The sequence below is a fragment of the Pseudophryne corroboree genome, chromosome 5 (genome assembly GCF_028390025.1).
Source record: "Pseudophryne corroboree isolate aPseCor3 chromosome 5, aPseCor3.hap2, whole genome shotgun sequence".
Taxonomy (NCBI): Eukaryota; Metazoa; Chordata; class Amphibia; order Anura; family Myobatrachidae; genus Pseudophryne; species Pseudophryne corroboree.
The window spans coordinates 785,234,573-785,260,439 of record NC_086448.1 but is presented as its reverse complement, the minus strand read 5'-3'; the positions used below and the strand labels follow the sequence as shown (position 1 = coordinate 785,260,439).

The window sequence follows — 25,867 nt, the reverse complement described above, 5'->3', positions numbered from 1 at the left end:
GGAGGATGGGACCTTGGCTCCCCCATCAGGCCTGGGCTCGGGTAATTAGTACCACCGCTTTTGGTGCCACTAATGGGAACTACAATTGAGCACATGTGAAAAGGAGATTGCAGCTGACATAGGGGGTTATTCTGATCTGATCGCACGCTGCAATTTATCGCAGTGGTGCGATCGGGTCAGAACGGCTGAAGGCCATCGGGCCACTACGATTGCCTTTGTCTGATTGACAGGCGGCGTTTGGGCGCCGTTTCGTGGGCGCGGTCCAACCAACGCAGGCGCGGCCGGACCGAATGGGGGGCGGCCCGCAGCGGCTGCGTGACGTCACATGCAGCCGCTGCGGGCCGGGGAGCGATGAGTAACTCCCGGCCAGCACGCTAAAGCTGCGCTGGTCGGGAGCTACTCTTGAAGTGCGAAGGCATCGCCGCTGTGCGATATCTTTGCACTTCTGCGGGGGGCACTGACATGCGGGGCGGGATAGCCCTGTGCTGGGCGTCCCCCCGCATGTCAGTGTGAATGATCGTAGCTGTGCTAAATTTAGCACAGCTGCGATCAACTCTGAATGACCCCCCCATAATACCTTTTGTAGCTGACATTAAGTTGTGGAGAGATCACAGCATCCTCTGATAGTGATTGGGACATCATGGAAAAGCTGGACTCTCAGATAGAGTCTATCTCTCCATAGAATGTCAATTTGATTGAGAATTGTGTTGCTTTTGTACTGGGTTTATGTATGTACAGTAGTTCAGCCCCCAGTCCCCTCTGCAGCCTGTACAGACACAGTCCCGTCATACCTGCCAAGAGTCCTGGCCTGGTGTGGGTGAGCGTGACCTAATTTGAGCTGATTTTGGCAGGTACAATGTACGATCTGCTCATTAGCAACTGCTGAACCACCGGAGAGAGCACAAGTCAAGCGTCTCACATTCTTCATTCTTTTTGGTTTCCCTCCAAGAACACAACAGAAAAATGAGATTGAGCAATGCCTGGTATTATCCTAGAGAGGATTGTGAGCATATTCCTCACACAGGTCTCTGGGCCGGATTCAGAGATGCACGAAAACAAGATTTTCCGCAGTTTGGCGTTTATTGCTGGTCCGCACATGCATCTACGTCTGCACTGCGCATATGCCGCAATTGTATTACGAGGCGGTCGTAGAGCGGATTTATTTGCAAAGTGATTGACAGACAGGGACTGTTTGTGGGAGGTAACGGGGGAGTGGCGGTAGGTGATCATTTTGAGGGCGTTACCCGTACGCTGTAGAGATGTCTTCGCCATCTTACTTCCTGTGGCCATAGGGCTTCTTGAGGTCTGCCTGATTTGCATCCGATTGGTGCGCCCATGTATACAAGCGTCGGATCAGAGACGCAAACTATGGGTGTCTCTATACAATTCCCAGCGGCAGCGTACATCTCTGAAACAGACCCTTTATTATATACGGTATTAGCAATCACATTTTCTGATCGACAAAGCCAGTCCCAATTTGGGGACTGATACAAAGTTGCCTGTATCCCTGTATGTGGACGGATCGGGCGACACTTTGCACACCGCACATCTTTGTGTAAGTGCGAGTGGTTCTGAGTTAAACAGATCTCAGGCGTTTCTTACTTCAGAGGAAATGGGCGTTTCCTGGTGGCATCTGGCGTATGCATGGTAGGCATCATCCCCTGGGCGTTTGCCAGAGATACTTGCCAATCTAAGCTGCGCGGATGCAATTCCTGCATCCAGCATAGGGCAGGTGTCATTGCAGATGATGGTGAGACTGCTGTGTTTGCACATTGCACACACAAAGATGGATATGGCACACCGTACTGCATATCGCCCATAATATGTATGCCGATACGGGTATGCATTACGTGCCACTCTGAGTCAGACCCTGCAGAGTCGTTCCAAAGTGGTGTAATACAGGGTGCTCAAAGGGGATCCGGTCTCTAGGTCAACAGTAACTATTTTTACACAAGTTCTAGGTCGACAGTTCAAAAGGTCGACATGAGATTTTCACAATCTTTACTTTTTTTAAAACTTTTTCATACTTAACGATACACGCAGACTACGATTGGGATTAGTAACCTACCTATCACCTTGCCCGAAGCATGGCGAACGAATACGGTGCACTAATTGGGTTTCCAGGTCACTGTACGGAGAAAATGACACCAAAAAAACATAAAAAACTAATGTCAACCTTTTGACCTGTCGATCTAGAACATGTCGATCTAGAGACCCTGTCGACCTAGCATCCTTATCGACCTAGTTACTGTCGACCAATAGTGGTCGACCTAGACACTGTCGACCTAGTTACTATCTATCCAGTAGCAGATCTTGCTACGGGCAAGCAGGACTTTTGCCCGGGGCGCCGTTGCCCCGAGGGCGCCGCCATGGCAAGATCCGCTACCGGTGCCGTGCGCGATTACGTCATCGTGCACTGCACAGCATTGTGGGAGTGGCCATAGACACTAGAGGTCATAATTGACCTCTAGTGTCTATGAGGCGCTATGGGAGAGACATCATGATGTCTCTCCCATAGATCCGAGGAGCGGCGCCGGCAGCCGGAGATGGAGGGCAGCAGCGGTCGGGAATCAGGAGCGGGGATGATGAGTATTTATTTATTTTGTAAGCGGCACAGTACTGGGGGCACAGTATTGGGGGCACAACTACTGAGGGCACAGCTACAGGGGGCACAACTACTGAGGGCACAGCTACAGGGGGCATAACTGACCACGCCCCTTCCCCATGAAGCCACGGCAATATTTTTTTGCCGGGCACCAAAGGAAACTTTCGCCCTGGGCTCCACAAGGTCTAGAACCGGCCCTGTATCTACCTTCCATACCTCACCCGCTCAAAGAGTCAAGCAACCGTATGGGGAAACTATTTGTTTCTCAGTAAGTGCTGTAAGTGGCCGGCGTTCTGTGCGTCACACAAATGCACATGGCTAATCATCTTCTTGAACACCCTTTGCAAAGTTCCCATGAAATCACAACACAGGTCTGAATGTTCTGTTGCAATTCTGGAATACTGTGCGGGCGAGTTGCGCAGGCAGCATCTCTCAGGTACCCCCACAAAAAAAAGTCGAGAGGTGTTAAATCCGAAGATCGCGCTGGCCACAACGCCTGTGAGATCAGTCGTCCTGGAAAAGGCCTCCCAGTAAGCCATAGTGTTTCTGGCTGTATGGGCTGCGGCATCGTCCTGTAGAAACCACATGTTCTGCAGTCTCTCTGACAAATCCTTGCACCATCGTCATCTATCAGTCACTGTTCATTGCGTCCTGGAAGAATATTAGGAAGATGCGACTATGTGACATGGCACACCAGATGCCAACAATTACATGCTTTTCTCCATATGGCAACGCAGTCCTTGGCCTCACCACTCCCGGAAAATGGGGGTGACACGCCCTTATTTCTGTCAACGCTGGCTGCGCCTGTTCCTCCCTCCGCAGCCCTCTGCCTGTCAATCAAGCAGAGGCGTACGCAATACTGTGATGCGATCGCAGGACCCGTTCTGCACATTCCTGATTGGGAAACTGCGCTGAGGATCGCTAATGCGATCCAAACTATGTAAGGGCCTTAATTACGTAGCGGCTGTGCAAAAATATGCAAATGTCGCGGCCGCCGGGATTTGTGTTGAGACACAGCAGCAACTCCATTGTCGCTCAAAAAGGGTCCCTGCCTGTCAATCACTTTGCAAATAAAACCTTTCTGCGATCGCCGTTGCAATCCCATCGCGTCACATGCAGAAGGTCTTAGTCGCATGCACAGAACAATGGACATAGGGGGTAATTCCAAGTTGATCGCAGCAGGAATTTTGTTAGCAGTTGGGCAAAACCATGTGCACTGCAGGGGAGGCAGATATAACATGTGCAGAGAGAGTTAGATTTGGGTGTGGTGTGTTCAATCTGCAATATAATTTGCAGTGTAAAAATAAAGCAGCCAGCATTTACCCTGCACAGAAACAAAATAACCCACCCAAATCTAACTCTCTCTACACATGTTACATCTGCCTCCCCTGCAGTGCACATGGTTTTGCCCAACTGCTAACAAAATTCCTGCTGCGATCAACTTGGAATTACCCCCATAATTCAGATCTGAGCGCAGGGGTTATTTTGTTTCTGTGCAGGGTAAATACTGGCTGCTTTATTTTTACACTGCAATTTAGATTTCAGTTTGAACACACCCCACCCAAATCTAACTCTCTCTGCACATGTTACATCTGCCCCACCTGCACAGCACATGGTTTTGCCCAACTGCTAACAGATCTGCTGCTACGATCAACTCTGAATTACCCCCCCCCCCCCCCCCCCCCCATATGCACTGCAGGGGGCAGATGTATTATGTGTAGAGAGAGTTAGATTTGGGCGAGTCATTCTGAGTTGATCGCACGTAGCTACTTTTTGTTGCTTGTGCGATCAACTTGACGCCGCCTATGGGGGGGGGGGGGAGAGTGTATTTTAGCATAGCAGGGCTGCGTTCGCTTGTGCAGCCCTGCTATGCTACAAAAGTTTCAAGCAAAGCAAGACTAGCCTTATACCTACTTACCCTTTGCGACGGATCCAGCGATGCAGGTCCCGGTTTTGACGTCAGACATCCGCCCTCAAAACGCCTGCGTCCGCTGGACTACTCCCAGAAAACGGTCAGTTGATGCCCCAACACACCTTCCTCCTGTCAATCTTCTTGCGGTCGCCCCTGCGACTGCTTTCCTCGTTCACGGCGTCGTTGCTGGCAACGACGCGCGTGTGCGATGTGCTCTCCGCACATGCGCAGTTCTGACCCGATCGCACCATAGCGAGGAAGTGCAGCGTGCGATCAGGTCGGAATGACCCCCAGGGTGTGGTGTGTTCAAACTGAAATCTAAAGTGCAGTGTAAAAACAAAGCAGCCAATATTTACCCTACACAGAAATATAACCCACCCAAATCTAACTCTCTCTGCACATGTTACATCTGCCCCACTTGCAGTGCACATGGTTTTGCCCACTAGCTAACAAAATTTGCTGCTGTGATCACATTTGAATTAGGCCCAATAAATGCTCCACTGCATAAATTCCATCATCTCTGAATCAGGCATGTTTGCAGAGCTCAGATTACCCAGATATAGCATATAAACCGCATTCGCTTTGGATAGCCACCACTTGTCATCTCAGGCAGGACGCTCGCAGGGCTTACAGTGCATTATCAAGTCTGGCTAATACAGGACCCGGCTGCGGTCATCTCCCAAAGTCCCAAGGAGATTAGCCTTCATAACAGGGTGGGAAAGTTCTCACGATCACAACTTCACTTTTGGTGACTGATCTGCAGAATTATATACGAGTAAGATGACGGCTCCAATTTTCTGTTTACACAGCAGGGACTGCTGCTGGCCGTTACAGAGTTCTAGCAGACAAATATATTGCAGGCAGTATAATTTCACAATCTGTCCGGAGCGTTGTTCTCTTTGAAGCAAAACTAGAGGGATATTTAAATCAGTTTCGTAACACAGACAAATGAATATATTTCTTCCAACATTTCTTCAAATCAGAAGAAGGAAACCTGCGTCTCTTTTGTTGAAAGAGGAATGTGCTACTGAGCAGACTGCAGTCTTCCTGTTCTCCAGGTAGGCCTCATGCTCTATCCCAAGATGACCACCAAGATCACTACTGAGCATGTGCAGGAGCAATCTTGTCTTTTACGGTGTTAGAACAGGTTATCAACTTAGCTCGAGAGACCTACAATTACCGGCTATCCACGTGTTCCAGCATCCCTGCACTGCTACCGGTTTGTAGTATACGGATAATTGGGAATGGTGTTGCGCTCAATCCGGGTGATTGGTCTGTTTATCCAATTAGTTGGTTAATAAGATATGAGCCCTTGATTTCTTCAAGTATGGATAAGGATAAATAAATAATAAATGAGTAATTGGATTGATGAAATGGTTAATGGTTAATTGAATATAAACCCTTAAATTCAGCAAATACTGGTGCGTATGTGATAAAATGATCAATGCATATAGATTTGAATGAGAAACGAATATAAAATAAAAATCAAATAAATGATGTATCAATTGGGTGCTTGGTGGTCCTATGTTTCAGATTGAAATGTATTGAAATCAATGATGATCATAAAAATTAGGTACAATGTAACAATTTATTGTATTTAACTAAATAACTAAATAATGTGAAGAGGAGTGCTGGATGGCACTGATACGTAATGTCACTCTTGGTCAGCAAATAGTTTCAAACTAGCGGCGTCCCGCATGCATTTATTACTGTCTCTGTTAGAGTGCACTCTAGTTTTTCAGTCTCACAAATAGCGCTTATTCTGTATGTGCCACACTTGGAATCTTCACGGTGTGGGTATAGGGCAATTACACATGGAAGGTATGATAGGGAGGCTCTGGACTAATCTTACAGGCCGGTCTCAGCTTCCCGTGGTGCGCCTTGGAACAGACACCCCCTGAGAGCCGAGGCGCCGCACCGGTAATCTCGTCTGGGGCGAGGGAAAACTCAGAGAGTGCTCTCCGGAGCCGCCTAGTGAGTGACCCTCGCCGCAACAGAGGCTCGCTTCCTACCTTCTCCTGTGTTTGCCCAGTCCCGTCACCAGCTTGTCCGGGGGAAGGCCTTGGAAAGGCTGAAACGCGTTGGAGTAAAGACATACAGACTTTCAAGTTCTGCAGAACTACTTTTGCATACCAGATACATCGAGCTTCACATCTAACAAGACCCGGTCACGTGATCGGGAGAAACCCGGAAGCGGACCAGGTTGCTGAGCAACAGAAGACGGACAAGCCGGTGACGGGACTGGGCAAACACAGGAGAAGGTAGGAAGCGAGCCTCTGTTGCGGCGAGGGTCACTCACTAGGCGGCTCCGGAGAGCACTCTCTGAGTTTTCCCTCGCCCCAGACGAGATTACCGGTGCGGCGCCTCGGCTCTCAGGGGGTGTCTGTTCCAAGGCGCACCACGGGAAGCTGAGACCGGCCTGTAAGATTAGTCCAGAGCCTCTCTATCATACCTTCCATGTGTAATTGCCCTATACCCACACCGTGAAGATTACAAGTGTGGCACATACAGAATAAGCGCTATTTGTGAGACTGAAAAACTAGAGTGCACTCTAACAGAGACAGTAATAAATGCATGCGGGACGCCGCTAGTTTGAAACTATTTGCTGACCAAGAGTGACATTACGTATCAGTGCCATCCAGCACTCCTCTTCACATTATTTAGTTATTTAGTTAAATACAATAAATTGTTACATTGTACCTAATTTTTATGATCATCATTGATTTCAATACATTTCAATCTGAAACATAGGACCACCAAGCACCCAATTGATACATCATTTATTTGATTTTTATTTTATATTCGTTTCTCATTCAAATCTATATGCATTGATCATTTTATCACATACGCACCAGTATTTGCTGAATTTAAGGGTTTATATTCAATTAACCATTAACCATTTCATCAATCCAATTACTCATTTATTATTTATTTATCCTTATCCATACTTGAAGAAATCAAGGGCTCATATCTTATTAACCAACTAATTGGATAAACAGACCAATCACCCGGATTGAGCGCAACACCATTCCCAATTATCCATATAGTCCCATCAGGTCAGTCACCTGAAGGTGTAGCAGCTCGTCCACACAAATAGATCCCAGTGCGCAGGTTATCACATTTCTGCAGTATACACTCACTGACTTGTGAGCTGTATGAAACCCACTCCACTAAAGTTTTCCTCCATCACCAGTGTACATGTAACAGTGAGTACGGCTATACCGGTTATCTTAAATAATAAAAGGTGTGTCCATCCCAACAGATTTTTCTGTTTTATTGGCAGGGCTAGGTTATTTTTATTTTTGTACTGTCATTAAATGGCGATTAGCGATGGTCATGTACTCAGGATACGGATACCCACTAGGCTGCTGCAGGAACAGCATCAGAGAAAGTCCTTGGGTGGTCATCTTCTTCAATAGTCAAAGTTTCACCTTTGGAATCAGGCAGGTGGTGAGGCAGCAAGGCGTGGCAAGGATGGAGAGGTTTCTTCCAAACTTTATAGATGTTCAAGTGATTTCGACCAAAACTTACACTGATATTGTCTCATATTACCCTTAACAAAACTCTAAACGGAGATCAGAAGCATGGGCACACCATGACGATGACCTGCAGAAAAAAAAAGGAATCTGTTAGTTTATTTGTCTAATAAAGACACTTAAGGAGAGATCTATTAAGCTTTGGAGATACCCAACTAGGTCACCATAACTGCGGAGTCAGCACAGCAGCCAAAGCAGCATTATGTGTAGAGGGGGTGAAATTGTCGGATCATGATCGCTCAACTTTTGCATGCACCTGCTGTTCAATTGTCTTGAATTGAGGCAAACGATGAGCAAATATGGATGATACCATTTCTGACGATATCTGGTCTAGAGGTCGACAGTAAAAATTTCTACAGTCAATAAGTCGACATGGTCAAATGGTTGACATTTAAGAGGTTGACAGTGCTTAAGGTCGACAGGTTAAAATGGTCAACATGACAATGGTTGACACAACGATTTAAGGTTTCTTTGCATTTTCTTCAATTTTCCCCATCCACAAGGACTATGATTGGGAAAACTAACCTTTCTGCAGCATGGCGAATGAAGAGAGCCATGCAAGGGGATGCGGTACACGAATTGGGGTTTCCTGCGCTTTGAAAGCGATAACTGCACCAAAAAGAAAAAGAAAAATGGTTGTGTCGGCAATTTACCATGTAAATCTTTTTCCAGTTGACCTAATGACCCTGTTGACCTATTGACTTTCAGCCTAATGATCCATACCCATTCTGACAATGACACTTTTGATCATTCATGCATCACAAGCATCAAGCAATGACGGTAGGACCTCACTGAATGGGATTGCAGGTCACAATAGTTGTGTATGCTGGCAGGTTTAGTAATGCCATTTTGCCCCTTTTCTTCCTCCACTAACGCATATGGGATGCATTATCCACCCCTCCTCCATGGTCAGGACAGGAACCAAGACTCCCCTGTGTCAGTATCAGGAGTCTTACCTTCGGTCTGGGGTCTTGGGGGTTACCTTTCCGATGGTTGATATGGCGGCGGCGGGGGGGGGGGGGGGGAGGGCTGCTGCAGCAGAATACTCTGGGACATGAGTGCGGCTTCTGGGGGCCAGAGTCTGGGGAGCTGAGAGCTGCTACGGGGAACAGCTACAGCAGAGGTCTCTAGTGTGAACCCGGCTCCCGGGAGTTAGTGGCCAGAGCCTGGTGTGCTGTGTGCTGCAGCTGAGAATGTCTTCTGTGCTGGGGGACACCATTTTGGAGACCAAAGCTGTGCCAATAGCTGATCCCTCTCTGTGTCCAGCCAATCCTGTGCTGCTTCCCTTACAAAAAGGGTCTGGTTCAGAGTGAGGGTGCCAGTGCTTACAGTTACTTTCCTGAGTAAGGTACTCTAGCTCTGTGCTCCCAGATTGCTCCAGGTGCCCTGGTTCTGGTTAGCTATTGTCTGGCGGTTACCTATTGCTGCAGCAGTCCCGTTGCTTAAAGCCTGTCACCAGTCGTGAAGCTGATAGAGTCAAATATCTACCTTTTAACATTAGCTATATATTAATACCGTGTAGCCGTAATGGCTGCTAAACCATGTGCACATGCTACGCACTCCGTACGCTATTTGCGTATGAAGACCTCGCACGTGGTACGCAAATAAAGTACACACGCTGTGCTGGGTGTACGGAATATCCACAGTGAGCATACACACAGACAGTAACCTTTATAAACTTTAAACACAGATTATGCTTACACTGTAACCCTTGTATGCAACACACTATGATTGAGTTTGTATTGTAAAACTTTACTACTGAAATACTGCAGCGATATAACGCTGCTTAACCTTGTTAATGTAAATGCTGTTAGAGCGATTTAGAATTCAGAAACCCTTTGTACCAGCTTGAGAGACACAGACATCCTGCTGAGGTTCTAACACCTTATGTGAACGTTCTATTTGCAAAAGAATAATACAATACAAGTCATACACTACCAATATAACATAGACTACCTAACCAGATAACTACACTTAAAATACAATAACAGTACAATAACACTTAAGAGAAACGAGAGAGAAAGAGGAGAGGAGAGAGAGAGAGAGATATGGCTCACAATAACAATAAAGGCAATATGATTGCGGAGAAAACTTACGCTCAAGGGAAACAATCGCATGCGCCTCTGGATATCCAGCTCCCGATTATCAGCAATGAGAACCGTTGAAGAGAATAGAGAGCTGGCCCAGAGTGGCTTGTCCTTTTATACCCTACACATAATACAGTACAATGGTCCCTATATTCTTATTGTTCATTGGACACAGGAATTCGTCTTCGCATTATAACAAAAGGTCATAGGTTGATTCATACAGGTGGGCTGTGACTATTTCCAACTGCTCAGGTGGGTGGGAAACTAGGTTTCCCGCCGCATGGATAATAAAGTGCAAATAATAGTAAATGTCCATAAACTTCTTATGTCCATAACTATTCGCACGAGCGATTAATCTGTTTCAAACCAACACCGGAATATTGCTAATTAAATACTCTTCCGATGGATACTAAACACCACTGTATAACCCTTGTCTGACCCTTCGTATCAAACAAAGAGGGATCTCTTTGTTCATGAACATGCTACATTAACTAAACTTTCAGATTCTATCAAAGGGACCATAATCTACAAAATACATTATATGGTTAAAATATGTAACGATCGAGTCGCCCGCTAGACGCACACAAAATCTACCGTAAATGCGCATACCGTGCGCCTGCGGGTGCACGCACCAGCGGGTATGCGTACGCACGGGAGAGCGTGGGCACGCGCAGCGGGGACACGCATGAGGTGCAAATATGGTAGTGTGCATCATGATATTTTTCTGACTTTGACAGTCCACCCTTTGGCAGTCACCAATAACTGCCACTTTCTAAACCATTTCAAAAACGAGAAAAATATATGTCATGTGTAAATATTTCTATGGTTGGGTAGGGGAGGAGAGGAGAAGGTGAGGAAAGGGTATGACCTAGTGAGATAGCAGAAGCATGTGTGTATGAGTCCATGTTTGGAGGGTCATGTATCATTGTGCCGTACGTGTTGTAAATCAAGCTTCGAGGTATTGCGAAGTATACATTTGAATTTCTTCTTATCCCGTGGTACGGGTCTGTGGATGGGCTGTCAAACTTTACCGAGCTCGTTTCGGCTTTTAGTTGCAACAAAATGGGGGAGCACATTTTAGTTGATGATACATGAATGGGGGAGAATATGTGATTGCTGATATCTGTGCCTGTATTCCCTATCGACTATGTGTGTCATTACCTGAAGGTTGTAGAGATGAAGATAAGAAACAATTATGGTAAATGCAGTGGTATTCTATGTGAGGTTAATATGCATTTGTTGGTTTAAGTCTTGTCTGAAGTCTTGTCTGAAGTCTTGTCTGAAGTCTTGTCTAAAGTCTTGTTTGAAGTCTCCTTTGGGCTTTTGCTATTAACGGTATGCAAAAAGCCTTGTCAATGTCCATAGACTTACAAAAAAAGTTGGGCTAGCGTAAATTTAAAATTTCTAGGGAATCTGGGGGTCTATGGCATAGTCCATCTGTTGTTTGTGTACAAGGTTGTCAAACTTCTTCTTTAATCCATCTGTTGTCTGTATATAAGGTCATTAAATTCCTCTTCCAAGCGGGTCTTTTTATCTTGGAGAAAAGGAGAAACAGGTGAAAGAAACGGACCGTAGAATCACATTTTCATCACATCATTGTCTCTATCGTTGGATCATAAATCAAATCCATTGGAATTACAATTTCCTCACTCCTTAGACTCATGACCCTGGTACTCCGTTTGCACTTCGTTAAAGCCTGAGCGCATCTAAATATCAAGCCAATCGATATGACAACACCCAAGATACATAGAAGAAACTTCCCTACATCCATTATGACTCCTTGAGCCCATTCTCCTAAACCAGAGAACCAATTTCGCGGGTTCAACCATGACACCCAACTGGTCAGCTCATTACCCACAGCAGCAAGGGTGAGATTGTGTCTCCTGCGGAATTCCCACTTTAATTGGAGAATGTCGTCCATCTTTTGGTCTATGACCTCGACCGGGTCCTCGGTGCTATTCGTAATATAAGTGCAGCATTTCACGCCGTACTGCGTTGCCAGTGTGACACAATATCCACCTGTCACTGCCGTGAGATAATTAAGAACCATCCTATGCTGAACCAGTTCTGTTTTATAAGCTTGGAGCTCTCTTCCGGTATATCTAAAAGTGTCGTCATACATTTCTGTGATATTGTCTTAATAAATTTGCAAGCGCTGATATATATTTATAATTTATCACTCCGCTGGCGGTGCGAGTGATATCTAACGCGATTAGGAATTGAATCCCGGTGGATTCACTGATCAGGTCAGAGGCCGGATGCTCTGTTCTCTCTATCAGGTGCCGTTTAACGATGTGCTCGTAATGAGTGTGGGTATAAGGAGCTTGGGCACTGCGGTGAATATCTTTCATTTTAGTATGTGATACAGTCATTACCTCAGGCAGTACCTTTCCAATATAACACAATCCTTCAGAGTTTGGGGCAAGCCACTTATACGCCTTCCTCCCGCATATGAAATATGCATCATCGGGGAGAACATATGGGACGGAGTAGGACATAACCATATTACACATCTTCCATGTGAAATCTCCTAACCCTAATTCTCCCATCTGTTTACTACACATATCAGTTTGTATGATATGTGCACAGTATCCTGGTGATACCTCTCCAACTCTCATGGACCTACTTCCTAGGGTATACCTATATCGGAAATATTTTCCACTACCAGCTATGTGGCGTATAAGTTCTGTATCTGTAGGCATTCTATCTGCTCTATATGAAAAGGTCATGGTTAGGTTACTCCATGACACTTCCCAATTTCCCGGCTTTCGGGGATTGGAAATGTTAAAACATATTAGGGACCTATCCACATGATATTGGTGGAGCTTCAAACTAGGAGGACTGGAGATATTAAACCTCCTGTCCACCGGTCTCCCACCCTTTAGCTCAAGTACCTCCCCTACCGTTAAAGGGAATGGTACTAATCCTGATTTGCTATGGCCTTGAGGTACTTGAGAGCATACCCAACAATCTGTCTGATTTAACACATTACCCACTAAGGAGTGATAGTCACTCAATGGATGCCGGTCCATGTGGATATTAAAACTGGACTGACATTTCTTGATGCACCCATCCTCAACTACATTGTCACAGAGTCTACAGATACAGTTCTCTTTTCAGCTAACAATCCTTCACAATGTTTACAAATAACATGGCTGCTAGATCGTTTCCGGTACTCGCCTTTGCTTGGTGGTTGTGTTGCTATTGGAAATTTACACCTCCGTCTCTGTCATCAGAACCTTTCTCGACCTCACTGGTACTCTCGCCGGAACAGACTGCTCTGGTCAACATCATGGTCAACAGGAAAATCCGTATCACAGTCTCTTGGGGCAAGTCCATCTTACAGGAGGAGAAAAGGAGAAATTTGTAATGGGGGTACAGGAAAACAGTTTGAGGGGGAGAGAAACTTGTTACGATAATTAGTTCTCTAGTCTTGTTGTTCTTCTTGTTCTGCTGTCATCTCAAAGGTGCTGTCTCTCAGTCTTCCAACCGAACATTCCGGTGATGCAATATTCCTTCCAAACCAGCGATCTTTCTGTAAGGAGCAAAAATCTTGCATTACCATTTGTCTAACTGATGTGTGACATACCATCTTTAAAACATGAAAACATGAGAAAGAAGAGGGAGAGGAGAAAAACAACAACAAGAGAGAGAGAGAGAACCATTCATATATGTATATATCACATAAATCAACAATAAACAACAGGAAAAAAAACATTTTTCAAACATTTTTAAAATATTGTCAGATCATCAGGCTGTCATATCTACATGTCCCATGGTTTCCTTGCGCAGTCCCTCCCACCAGCACCTCCATACTCCACCCTCTGTATCTGGCCAGGATACATTGATGCGGATAGGTCATGCTGGGGTTTGGTAGACTTCTGCAAAGACCAAGCAGATATGCAATGTTTGAGTCCTACCAATAATCGTCAGAGATGGGGAGAGAAAAAGAAACATTTCACAGATACATTTACAACGTTTCACCCGGTCATTCCTGTGTCTTCAGGGAATTACCTCCCAATTTATTAACCGTTACCTCAGGCTTACCATCAGTCCTAATGATCACCTTTCCTGACTACATATCATGAGTGTGGGCCAAAATTCTTCCTATCTGATCCCTGGTTACAATTTGGTGTGTCCTAACTTTTGCTCATTTTCATGTCTAGGGGGTCTGACTTTATGTGGGCTGTTGCAGTTGCTGGCATAATGCCCTTCTCTTTTACAACGATAACAAATCCTTGAGTTCCTCCATGTGCCAATGGCCTGGGGTTTTGGTTGATTTGATGTCTCCTCTAATGCTTGGATGCCCATCGCCATCAACCGCTCTTTCTGTGTTTCTCTGGTTCTTTGACTATTATGGTCATGTTGTTGTCTAGGGGGTGTATATACCTTGTGTGTGTTTTTAGACCTACAATCTCGTGCAACATGACCTTCCCTTAAGCAGTTGTAACAGCTTTTCACCTTTAACTTACCCACAGGGATCTGAGGCTTCTTTGTTTCCCTGTGCTTGATGCTGTTTTGCTCATGCCCAACAGCAGAGTCCCTTAATGCAGTTATTGATTTATCTCTCCAGTATGGATTTGTGATCTGTATCCTTGCTCTCAACACTTCCTTTAAACCATCCATTAGCACAGATACTGCTACTTCTCTGTGCGGTGCACTTGTTTCGATGTTTTCTATACCCGTATACCTAGTCATGTCCTGCAATGCCCGGTGGAAATAATTAGAAGTACTTTCCCCTTCGTTTTGTCTTATGGAGAAGATTTTGTTCCACTCGACAATGGCTGGGAAATATATTTCTAACTGTCGGTTGATCTGCTTAATACATTCCTGATTGTGTTCCTCCGTACAAGGTACCTCCGTGTCTAATTTACAATCAGCAATAAATTTCGCAGGGTCAACACTGGAGGGCAAACATGCCCTCAGCACTGTCCGCCACTCTTTGTTGGTGGGTTCTGTGGAGTTTTCTAGTTCTTTAATAAATCTTTGACATGTAACTAGATCTTCCCTAGGATCAGGGAATTCAGACATAATTGATCTCAATTCGGTCCGGGACCAGGGACAGCGCATTGCACTGTCCTTGACGGGAATGGTTCCCTGATCGTCAGTCTTCCCATTGGGGACTGTGATCACCCTGACAGGACTAAACTCAATTACATCACCTTGTTTTGGTCTTACAATATGGGGTACATTTGTTTGTGCGTGATATAAAACATGGTACGTACCTGTGGACACGACCTCACCTGACCCTCCGTTAGGGGGTTTGATTATTGCCTTTACCGATTTGGTCGCGTCCACCTGGATGTCTTGTGTGATGGCTGCTGGTAAAGGTGCCGACATCGTGCTGGGCTCACTCTCTTGCTTGTAGTCCTGAGGGAAGTTTAACATGGGGTGCAACTTGCATAGGTTAATAGTTGTACATTTAACAGTATTACAATTATCATTGTTATGTTTATTACAATTATTCTTATCATCTATAATACAGTTGCTAAGTGCATTTTTATTGTACAACATTGTGCCTTTCTCCGCAACCATAATCCTCTCCATTGCCATGTCTCTCCTCCCAAGATGAGAGTCAGATATGTCAGTTAACTCTCTTTGCATTTCACTTTCCTGTTGCCACAATTTTAAACAATCATAATGTTTGATCCGTCTCTTTGCTGATTTAATAAGACCTATCCTTCTCCTTAGATTTAGTAACACATCTGGGCTAAAGCTGCCTACTCTTGGGAACTTCTCCCCGTCATGTACAGTCATTCTCTCCCATTCATCACATAAAACCTCTGTGTGTGACCCGTATTTTTCACACATTACATACCTTGCCGACCCAATTGGTCGGTTTACTAAATCAACCCGAACCGAGGTTGATCGCCACCTACCCGAACAACTGGCCCCCATAACTTGCAGGTGTTGCTTTCACTACCTCTGACCTTCAATCAGGGTCTTCAGCGAACCCTTACAAAAACCAAGATGTTCAAGATAGGCTGACGGTGGCGGTTTACCGAGTACCCCACTCACTCGCCCACACCGACCAATATGCCTACACACTGTTTTAGCGCTGGCGTACTCGACCCAGGGCCCCTATGAACCTTTATTTACTGGAACATGCGAGTGTGATCCGAAGAGCATTAACCCTTTCCAGTAACTGTTGGTTGTTGGATAATTCCTGAGTGACCAGCGAACTTCCCTTAAAAAATAAAAAATTACACAAATCACGTTAGAATGTACAAATAGCGTTTATGACCCCTTCCGTACGCAAATGGTACTGGGTCAAACTACTAACTAATGCACACAATTACGTGCGGTACAATCGTTCAGCACATAAGCAACTAATCTTATGTGCGGAGCGACCAGTGGAATCGAAATTTAGCAGCTGCGAATTCCTTCAGCCTGAGCTTTATGGCCTATATGGGTTCCGCACCAACCCTTCCTGGTGTTGTGCTACTTGTCTCTATAGCGGACTTCTTTGTCTGCTGTACCTAGACCTCCTGGTCTGTTCCGGACCTCCTGGTCTGCTACAGTATGACCTCCTGGTCTGCTACACTCTAATGCTCTTTATATGTTTAACAAGGGATGCCTCCCTAGCCACCATGTATGTCACTTACACGTATGTACTTCACGAGAACTCGATGATTTCCTGTGGTTCAATCCCAAAAATTGTAGAAACTTATATATGCAAACACTCACTCACCACATGTACACTTTACTTTTGTTTCTATTTCTTTCTATTTCTGCGCAGAAATTTCTTCCCTTTAGACCAGATGAGTCGTAAATTGGAGAAGGATCTATTAGCTTAAATTTCGGACACTAAAATCGATTTGCGCTATTTATCGCGTTGCCACCTTTTCGCCTGTTTAAAATAATACTATCGTGTGACTTGAGTTACGTGGGCGTACCCGGACGCTCCGTTGCGTAATATATGCTGCGTGCGTCGGCCTTTGGGTTGTGTACGCGAGTCTCAGCTTTTTGTTAGAGACACGTGTACGCAAGGCAGATATCCACCGTAACACAATTAACACGTTTATCAATGTAGGTGATCCTCGATCATCTACCGAGCACCACACAGATCTCTCCTTGTATCTTTAGGCAAAGCTGTGTGTGTGTTTTACAAATTACCCCTTAATGTATCATTTTTACTCTTTAAGTACCAATAGCAACAAATCTTTCTCAGCACGTTATCAATTATGAAATGGCAACCAGGAAAGTGAGATGTGAAGATTACACAAATGAACATGCAATTCTAAATTAATCTAATAACATATATTGATGTAAGCACACGCATATAGATATTACATATATGAGACCCTATTCAGTGCTTCTAATTTGCATATGAATGTGCAATTTCTTTCACTGCTGGGAGAGAGAAAAAAAACAACAAACCAGTCCCACAGGTCATTTGCATTTCAATGGCCATCCTACAAGTAGCAGCGTTAAAACAGGTTCTTGAAGAGAGACAGTTACCAAAAAAAAAACTACTTGTGTATTTCTTAAATCAAATATTTAATTTATTATTAACTGTTATTAAACTCTATCTGAACTACTTATGATTGACTATGATATGGACTAAACAAATGCATTAAAAAAAAACTCATTAAATGATGATTTCTTTTTGACAGTGGATGGCTGATTATTTCCTGAGTCAACTGAAAATCAGCCGTTCATAAAAAATTGACCTTACCAAAATGGCCGCTGCTCCTCCCCCATCCATGAAGTTTACACAAAATGGGGGACAGACCTTTTGTCACAAAGAAAAATCATCATGCCAGCCCCTTTTAGTTATCACGCTATGCAGAGCGATTAAAAATAATTTTAAACCTATTTAAACAGACAAACCATCCAATCTGCGTGTGCAGTTGGCACCAAATAGAAATAAAAACCAGATTTACAAAGACAATAGCTTAATGTTCCTACCTTCTTCGGATTCCACCAGCATCCCTACAGACCAAAAGAATCAGACGCAGACTCTCATCTGATCAGCACTCCAAGATACTACCTTTTCCTCCCTTTGCTGATCGATAAAAGTCTGCGCCTTTTTCGCCTGACTGCGGATATGAGATGGACCGGACTTGCCCCCACTTGATAGAGTCAAATATCTACCTTTTAACATTAGCTATATATTAATACCGTGTAGCCGTAATGGCTGCTAAACCATGTGCACATGCTACGCACTCCGTACGCTATTTGTGTATGAAGACCTCGCACGTGGTACGCAAATAAAGTACACACGCTGTGCTGGGTATACGGAATACCCACAGTGAGCATACACACAGACAGTAACCTTTATAAACTTTAAACACAGATTATGCTTACACTGTAACCCTTGTATGCAACACACTATGATTGAGTTTGTATTGTAAAACTTTACTACTGAAATACTGCAGCGATATAACGCTGCTTAACCTTGTTAATGTAAATGCTGTTAGAGCGATTTAGAATTCAGAAACCCTTTGTACCAGCTAGAGAGACACAGACACCCTGCTGAGGTTCTAACACCTTATGTGAACGTTCTATTTGAAAAAGAATAATACAATACAAGTCATACACTACCAATATAACATAGACTACCTAACCAGATAACTACACTTAAAATACAATAACAGTACAATAACACTTAAGAGAAACGAGAGAGAAAGAGGAGAGGAGAGAGAGAGAGAGATATGGCTCACAATAACAATAAAGGCAATATGATTGCGGAGAAAACTTACGCTCAACGGAAACAATCGCATGGGCCTCTGGATATCCAGCTCCCGATTATCAGCAATGAGAACCGTTGAAGAGAATAGAGAGCTGGCCCAGAGTGGCTTGTCCTTTTATACCCTACACATAATACAGTACAATGGTCCCTATATTCTTACTGTTCATTGGACACAGGAATTCGTCTTCGCATTATAACAAAAGGTCATAGGTTGATTCATACAGGTGGGCTGTGACTATTTCCAACTGCTCAGGTGGGTGGGAAACTAGGTTTCCCGCCGCATGGATAATAAAGTGCAAATAATAGTAAATGTCCATAAACTTCTTATGTCCATAACTATTCGCACGAGCGATTAATCTGTTTCAAACCAACACCGGAATATTGCTAATTAAATACTCTTCCGATGGATACTAAACACCACTGTATAACCCTTGTCTGACCCTTCGTATCAAACAAAGAGGGATCTCTTTGTTCATGAACATGCTACATTAACTAAACTTTCAGATTCTATCAAAGGGACCATAATCTACAAAATACATTATATGGTTAAAATATGTAACGATCGAGTCGCCCGCTAGACGCACACAAAATCTACAGTAAATGCGCATACCGTGCGCCTGCGGGTGCACGCACCAGCGAGTATGCGTACGCACGGGAGAGCGTGGGCACGCGCAGCGGGGACACGCATGAGGTGCAAATATGGTAGTGTGCATCATGATATTTTTCTGACTTTGACAAAGCGCTCACGGGGCCCCAGGTTGTAGAGGAGCTCCGGGTGCTAAACAGTAGTTCCCGTGGACATCAGTGTTCTTCAGCCTTGTCTTAAAGTCACAACCACAGTCTTCAGTTCATCGTTCAGTACTCTCTAGCCTCGTCTTAAAGACACAGTCGCAGTATTCTTCAGTCTTGTCTTAAAGTCAGTCTCCAGTTCTTCATTCAGTGTTCTCCAGTCTCGTCTTAAAGCCACAACCACAATCTTCAGTTAATCATACAGAGTTCTTCAGCATTGTCTTTCAATCATTAACTTTATTTTTCAGCTCAGTCATTGTGAACCATCGATACTTCATTAAATCTTATATATATTCTGTCCATAGTCCTTTCTTGAGCTCCTCATCCCACGAGCAGGAATTATATTCATCCTCCACACCTTCCTCCTCCTCAGGCACCTGTCTCCCAAGTCCAGCCTCAATTGCCGGTTCCCCAACACCCACCTAGCGTGACACCCTGCATTGTTTATCTATAGTTGACCACATCTCCGTCTTTTCTGGATTGCCTATCTTGTCCTTTTGTACATAATGGGGTTTATTTACTAATATTCGTGTTTGAGTCGGTTTGTGTAGTGTTTAAACTCGTTTGTTATCAGGTGCATTTTCATGCAACTTTTTGAAACTATATACGCCAAGGTACGAAGCAGTCGAGTTTATGGTTTTCGTGTTTTCCGATGTCGATGCCAGTCGTTTTTTTTGTCACATTTACGGCCGTCATTGTCGTTTGCGTACGTGTTTTTGTTGTTTTTACTGGTTTATTTTCTATGTTAAACGCGGCAGGGTTATTTATCAACCACGGCCGCATTTTTCACTTTTAGTTTCATCCCCGTTCGTGATTCGTTGTGTTTCAGATGTAGGAGTGTCTGTGCGCAACCATATAAATACGCCCCAAACCGTCCGCACCTCGTGGGTTTAGTTAGTGGTGAGGAGGGAGGTTGTGCTGTGGAGGTTGGTGAGTAGTTGGTTTGGTGAGGAGTTTTTTGGGCGATTTCTGAGTGTAGTATTGTGTTTGAAAGTAGTCTTGTCATTCTTGTGGTCTTGTTTTTTTTGGTTTTGTCTCATTTTTTGTCCAAGTTTTTTTGATTTATAGTCCCTTGTCAGTGTGTGTGTGTGTGTGTGTGTGTGTGTGTGTGTGTGTGTGTGTGTGTGTGAGTTGTGCAGTGGTAGTGGAGGAGTGTGTTTGCATTTTTTTTTTCTGTGTTAATTGTTGAACCACACAACTATGTCTGACTCAGAGGTGGGTGAGGCGAGTGAGGTGGAGGGTGTGAGTGAGGGGGAGGAGGTTGGTCAGGTGGAGGAGGAGAGTGAGGTTAGTGAGGTTGAGGAGGTGGGTGAGGTTGCTGCAGCAGCCTCAAGTGACAGTCAGAGAGCTCCGCAGCCACGCACCACTACTAAGACTGGGCGGAATGTAAAGTTTAGTTATGCTGAAAATGTGGCATTGGTGCGGGAGCTGATAAAGTATCAGCGGCAGCTATTTGGGCCTGAGTCCACCAAGGTGCCAACATGGAAGAAGACAGTGTTGTGGGCGAAAGTTGTTGCTGCTGTAAATAGTGAGGGTGTGGTCAAGCGGACGGAGGACGCGTGCCGCAAATGTTACTATGACATAAAGCGACGTGTCAAGTCCAAAATGGCCAAGGAGGCGAAGTCGGCTCGCAAAACCTGTGGTGGACAGCCCTATATTGCCAGATATCTGGACTATGAGGAGCCCATGCGGAGTTTAATACCTCCTGAAGTAGTGTCTGCAACCCATGTCTGTGATTCCGATCTGCCCAGGAAGGATGGTGAGCATGTGTATTTGTCTTAACATTCCATTCCATTACTTCTTGCGTTATTTTTGGGGGAAATGTGTGTCATGTGACGTTGCATATTACTCCCATCTTCATGTGTGCGTCAGCAAATACATTGTTTTGGGTAATGTTTTCAACAAAAGCCAATGTACAGTAACATAGTACTTTATTGTATGTCATGTGGTTTTTTTACAGTACATTTTCCATGTGTAGTTTGGACTTGGTGTGTCATTGAATTGTCCAGCAATAATGTTTTCATTTTGCACATTTGTCAGTTTGCAAGCTGGCCTATGTTTTTGATTTCAGTTATCCATGTGCAATGTTTGAAAATCAGTGGTTGACATGTTAGAGGCTGGAGTAGTGCAAAGTGGCTTTGAAGCCAGTTACATGTGTAATTTCATTAGTACTGTATGTGATCTTGTTTAAGACAAACCAACTTTTTTTTGGATAATTTAGAGTCTGTATTTGTACCCTGACACAACACTGCAGACTTAGTTACCGTACTATTATGCTTGCTTTTTTAATGTTGGTTTGTTTTTTGGCTCATATTGTGCTAATGTGTGTTTTGGAGTGCTACATCACAGAGCATTTTCTACAGAGGCATAACTAGGGTTTTTGGAGCCCAGGGCAAGATCAATAATGGCGCCCCCCCCCAAAAAAAAAAAAAAAACTACAAAGGAAACTATGTGCGCACACCACTGGCACACACTGAAAAAAATGGCCACTGTGTATAAAGATGTCAGGATGTTGTCAAAGTCGAAAAATATCATGATTCACATGCCTTGTACTGACCCCACGCACATGCCCGCTGCGCGTGCACACGCTCTGCCGTGCGTACGCATATTCGCACTTTGCGTAATGGAGCTTTTACGGCCGTGCGCTTTGGCGCGTGGTATGCGCATTTACGGTAGAGTTTGTGAGCGTGTAGCGGGCGACTCGATCATAGCATATTTAACCCATATAGTGTGTTTTATAGTTAATATTCCCCTAGACAACGTCAGCAAGTATGTTTAGTTTAAACGGTTCTTGGACAGAGAGATTCCTCTTTACATGATAGGAAGGGTCAGATAAAGGTTGAAAGGTGGTGTCTAGTATCCAGCTGTAGGGTATTTTAAGGGTAACATTTCGGTGTTAGTTAGGAAAAGATCGCTCGCTCCTGCGTATAGTTATGTACAAAAGTAGTTTATGGACATTAATTGTATTTTGCTGTTTATTACACATGCGGGGGGAATCCAGAGGATACCACCCACTACAGCAGTTGGGGAAAGACACAGCCCACCTGTTCAAATCTACCTATGACCTTTGTTATAATGCAGAGACACATTCCTGTGTCCAATGAAAAATGAGATTGTAGGAACCATTGTATTGTGAATGTATGCTGTGTATATAAAGACCAGCATTGCCTGGCCAGTCACTCACTCTCTCAAAAGGCTTTCTCTTTGAATGCTGAGGGCTGGAATCCAGGACGCGCTCGCGAATCATCCCCACGTATGTATATTTCTCTGTAGCCATTTTGTTCGCCATTGCTCATATTATTCTCTGTTATTGTGTTAGATTTTGATGTTAGTTTGTAGTGTATGATATGTATTGTTTAACCTTTTATTAGAATCTATCCACAGTGGCCTTAGAACCATGTGGTTTTCAAATACAAATCAGTGCTGTGTTGTCACTTTCCTGCCAGGGCTTTTAAAGTGGTTTAACCTGTTTAACCTGTTTAAGGTGTATAAGCATTGTTAAGGTGTATAAGCATTGTTAAGGTGTATGCACTGCTGATACTTTGTATCACCAGCGCTACTTAAAGTTTAAAGGTATAGTGCTTTGCTGCTAAGGTTTAAAGTATAAGCATATCCTTACACTGTTTCATTACTTAAGGTTTACTGTATATCATTCTGTGAGCGTCTGTGCCGCTCGTGTCTCGCGCCCATGGCCTAGCGTCTGCTACGCTAAGTGCGTACCCTTGCGGTACTCAGTGCGCCAATAGCGTACTCAGTCCGTAGTAGTATATAGCTTATGTTTAAAGGTAATATTTGACATTATTAATTGGGGGCAATCGTCCGGGCCTCCTCATATCCACAGCCTAGCAGGACAAGGCAGACTTTATCCATCAGCAAAGGGCGGGAAGGTAGTATCCCTTGTTAGCCATTTGGTGGTCAGGGATACAGTAGTGCCGATTAGATAAGCGTCTGCTCCGCTTGGTTTGTAGGGATGCTGGTGGGATCCGGATCCGAAAGGTAAGAACGTTAAGCTATTGTCTTTTAAATCTGTTTTTTTTTTTTTATTTCTGTTTGGTGCAAATTGCACACGCAACACATGTAACACACGCACACACCTGTACTCTGCATATCTGACCATATTGTTGCAAAACAAGGTTCAAATGAGTCATATTGTGTTTGATTCAGATTGGATTGCTTATCTGTTTAAGTAGGTTTAAAAGTATATTTAAAAGTTGCTGCAAAAGCCTTGATATAGTGTTGTTGTTGTTTTTTTTAAACTCAGGCCTAAAATAACTTCAGGGGCTTGCATGGTGATTTTTTTTTGTGTCAAAGGAAGCCGCATGGTCTGTCCTCCATTTTGTGTAACCCTCATGGATGTGGAAGGGGGAGGAGCAGCGGCCATTTTTGGAAGGTCCATTTTTTTCTAAATAGCTGATTTTCAGTCTGCTCAGGAATAATCAGCCGTCCTTGGTCAAAAAGAAATCACCATTTATGAGTTACCAATGCATTTATTTAACCCATGCCATAGTCAATTACAAATAGATTCAGATGGGGTTTAATAAAAGTTAATAGTAAGATGAATATTTGATGTAAGAACGACACACAGATATAAAACAAAGTTTTTTTTTTCTCTTTACCTCTAGGATTCTGTTAAACTCTGCTTGTTGTAAGATAAGCCATTGAAATGCAAATTAACCTGTGCAACGGCTTTTTCCTGGCAGTGAAAAACCACCTTCACAGACAGTCAAAAGCACATTCACATGCAAATTAGAAGAGTAAATGAGTCTCAGGAGACCAGTGAATAGTACATAGATATATTATAATTATGTGTGTGTGTTTATATCAATGTATGTTCTGCAAGATAGCTATCCAATATGAATCATACTATTGGAAGCATTGATTACTAGATTAATTTAGACCTGTATTTTGTGTATTCTGCATATCTACTCGCTTGTTGCCATTAGCATTGATTATTAGATCTATTTTGACCCGTGCTGAAAAAATTTGTTGCTATTTAGTTTTAAGTAAAACTAATACTTAAGGGAGTAATTGTAAAACACGCACGCAGCCTGACCCAGTTATAAAGGTTTATACAGGAGATACTGTGTGGTGCTTGGTAAACGATTATAGTTAAATATCGTTTACATTTTATAGAAGCGTGTTATTTGTATGGCTGCGGACGTATCCGGCCTTTGTATACGTGTCTCGGGCAACGTGCGAGATTGCGTATGCAACGCAAAGGCCTACACACGTGGCGTATATTACGCAACGTGCGTACGGACACGCCCACTAAATACAAATCACACGATAGCATTGTTTTAGTTTAGGCGATACGGTAGCCACGCGATAATAGCACAATTTGTTCAGTTTCCAATATTTAGTTTAAAAATACCTTACTTTACTGTAGTACCTCTGGGGAGAGCTATCAGTTTACGGGAAATTATTTTTCTGATCAGAAAACTATAGAATGATAGTGTGGGCTGAAAAAGGTATGAGTGTATTGAATCCCGCTTGGTGGTCTTGGTGATCTTGGTGAAGCTTGGTGAATCTTGGTGAAGCACGGTCTAGGTGAAAACGTGCGAGCACGGTTTTGGTGAACACGTGCGACGGAGTATGATAAAATTTTCGTGGTATTACGCTCCGGCTGTTGTGGAGCACAGACGGAAGAGACTCCAATGATCCTACCATTTATAGATAACAAGTGTCTATAAGTGGTACGATTGGACCACACAGTTGTATGTGTAAACAATTGACGCAACATGATATGAGGTTGCATAGTTGTGCGTAAATCTTATCCTCATACGCGTTGTAGTGAGCACATGCAATCGTGATTTGTGTAAAATAGAGGTAGGGCCTGCAACGGCTACAAGAGTCTGCTAAAAGGCGGATCCGTGATACTCGGAGCAGAAGAAGCTGGTGGAAGAGCTTGGAGAACTTCCACCGTAGACTTCTGTGTTTGGTGCATTTTAGGAAGTTTTTCTGTGTTAAAAAGGTCCACAATGGAAGCCAAATGCACAACACAGGGACGTTTGGCAGTCAGGGTTCAGACTGAAGAGATGTGCAGACCCCGGGGGTCTGCTCGGTTAGTAATGTGGGGGAAGTATAGTCCCCACACAGACCTTTTGTGATGAATGGACACGAATGACTGTGGGGGATAAAGCACCATTTCCTGGGATAGGTAGTTTTGACTCAGAGGTATTGCATAATCTAAGGCTTAGGATCTGTCTCATAAAGTCCCAAAAACAGAGGATCAGACACACAAAC

General features: G+C 44.0%; 1 protein-coding gene across 3 annotated transcripts in view; it reads right to left on the bottom strand.

Moving 5' to 3' along the window:
- Positions 1-7,766: 7,766 nt before the first annotated feature.
- The window catches only part of NTAQ1 (N-terminal glutamine amidase 1), a 159,843-nt gene continuing 141,742 nt past the window's right edge, over positions 7,767-25,867 (bottom strand). For 2 of the 3 annotated variants that reach the window (XM_063924389.1, XM_063924391.1), the window contains 2 exons: positions 8,579-8,662; positions 7,767-8,123 (listed from right to left, as the gene is read on the bottom strand). In XM_063924389.1, the coding sequence (XP_063780459.1) occupies positions 8,083-8,123; positions 8,579-8,662 (125 nt within the window). In that variant the 3' untranslated portion in view covers positions 7,767-8,082. The remainder of the gene's footprint in view (positions 8,124-8,578; positions 8,663-25,867) is intronic. The other variant, XM_063924393.1, reaches the window with a different exon arrangement.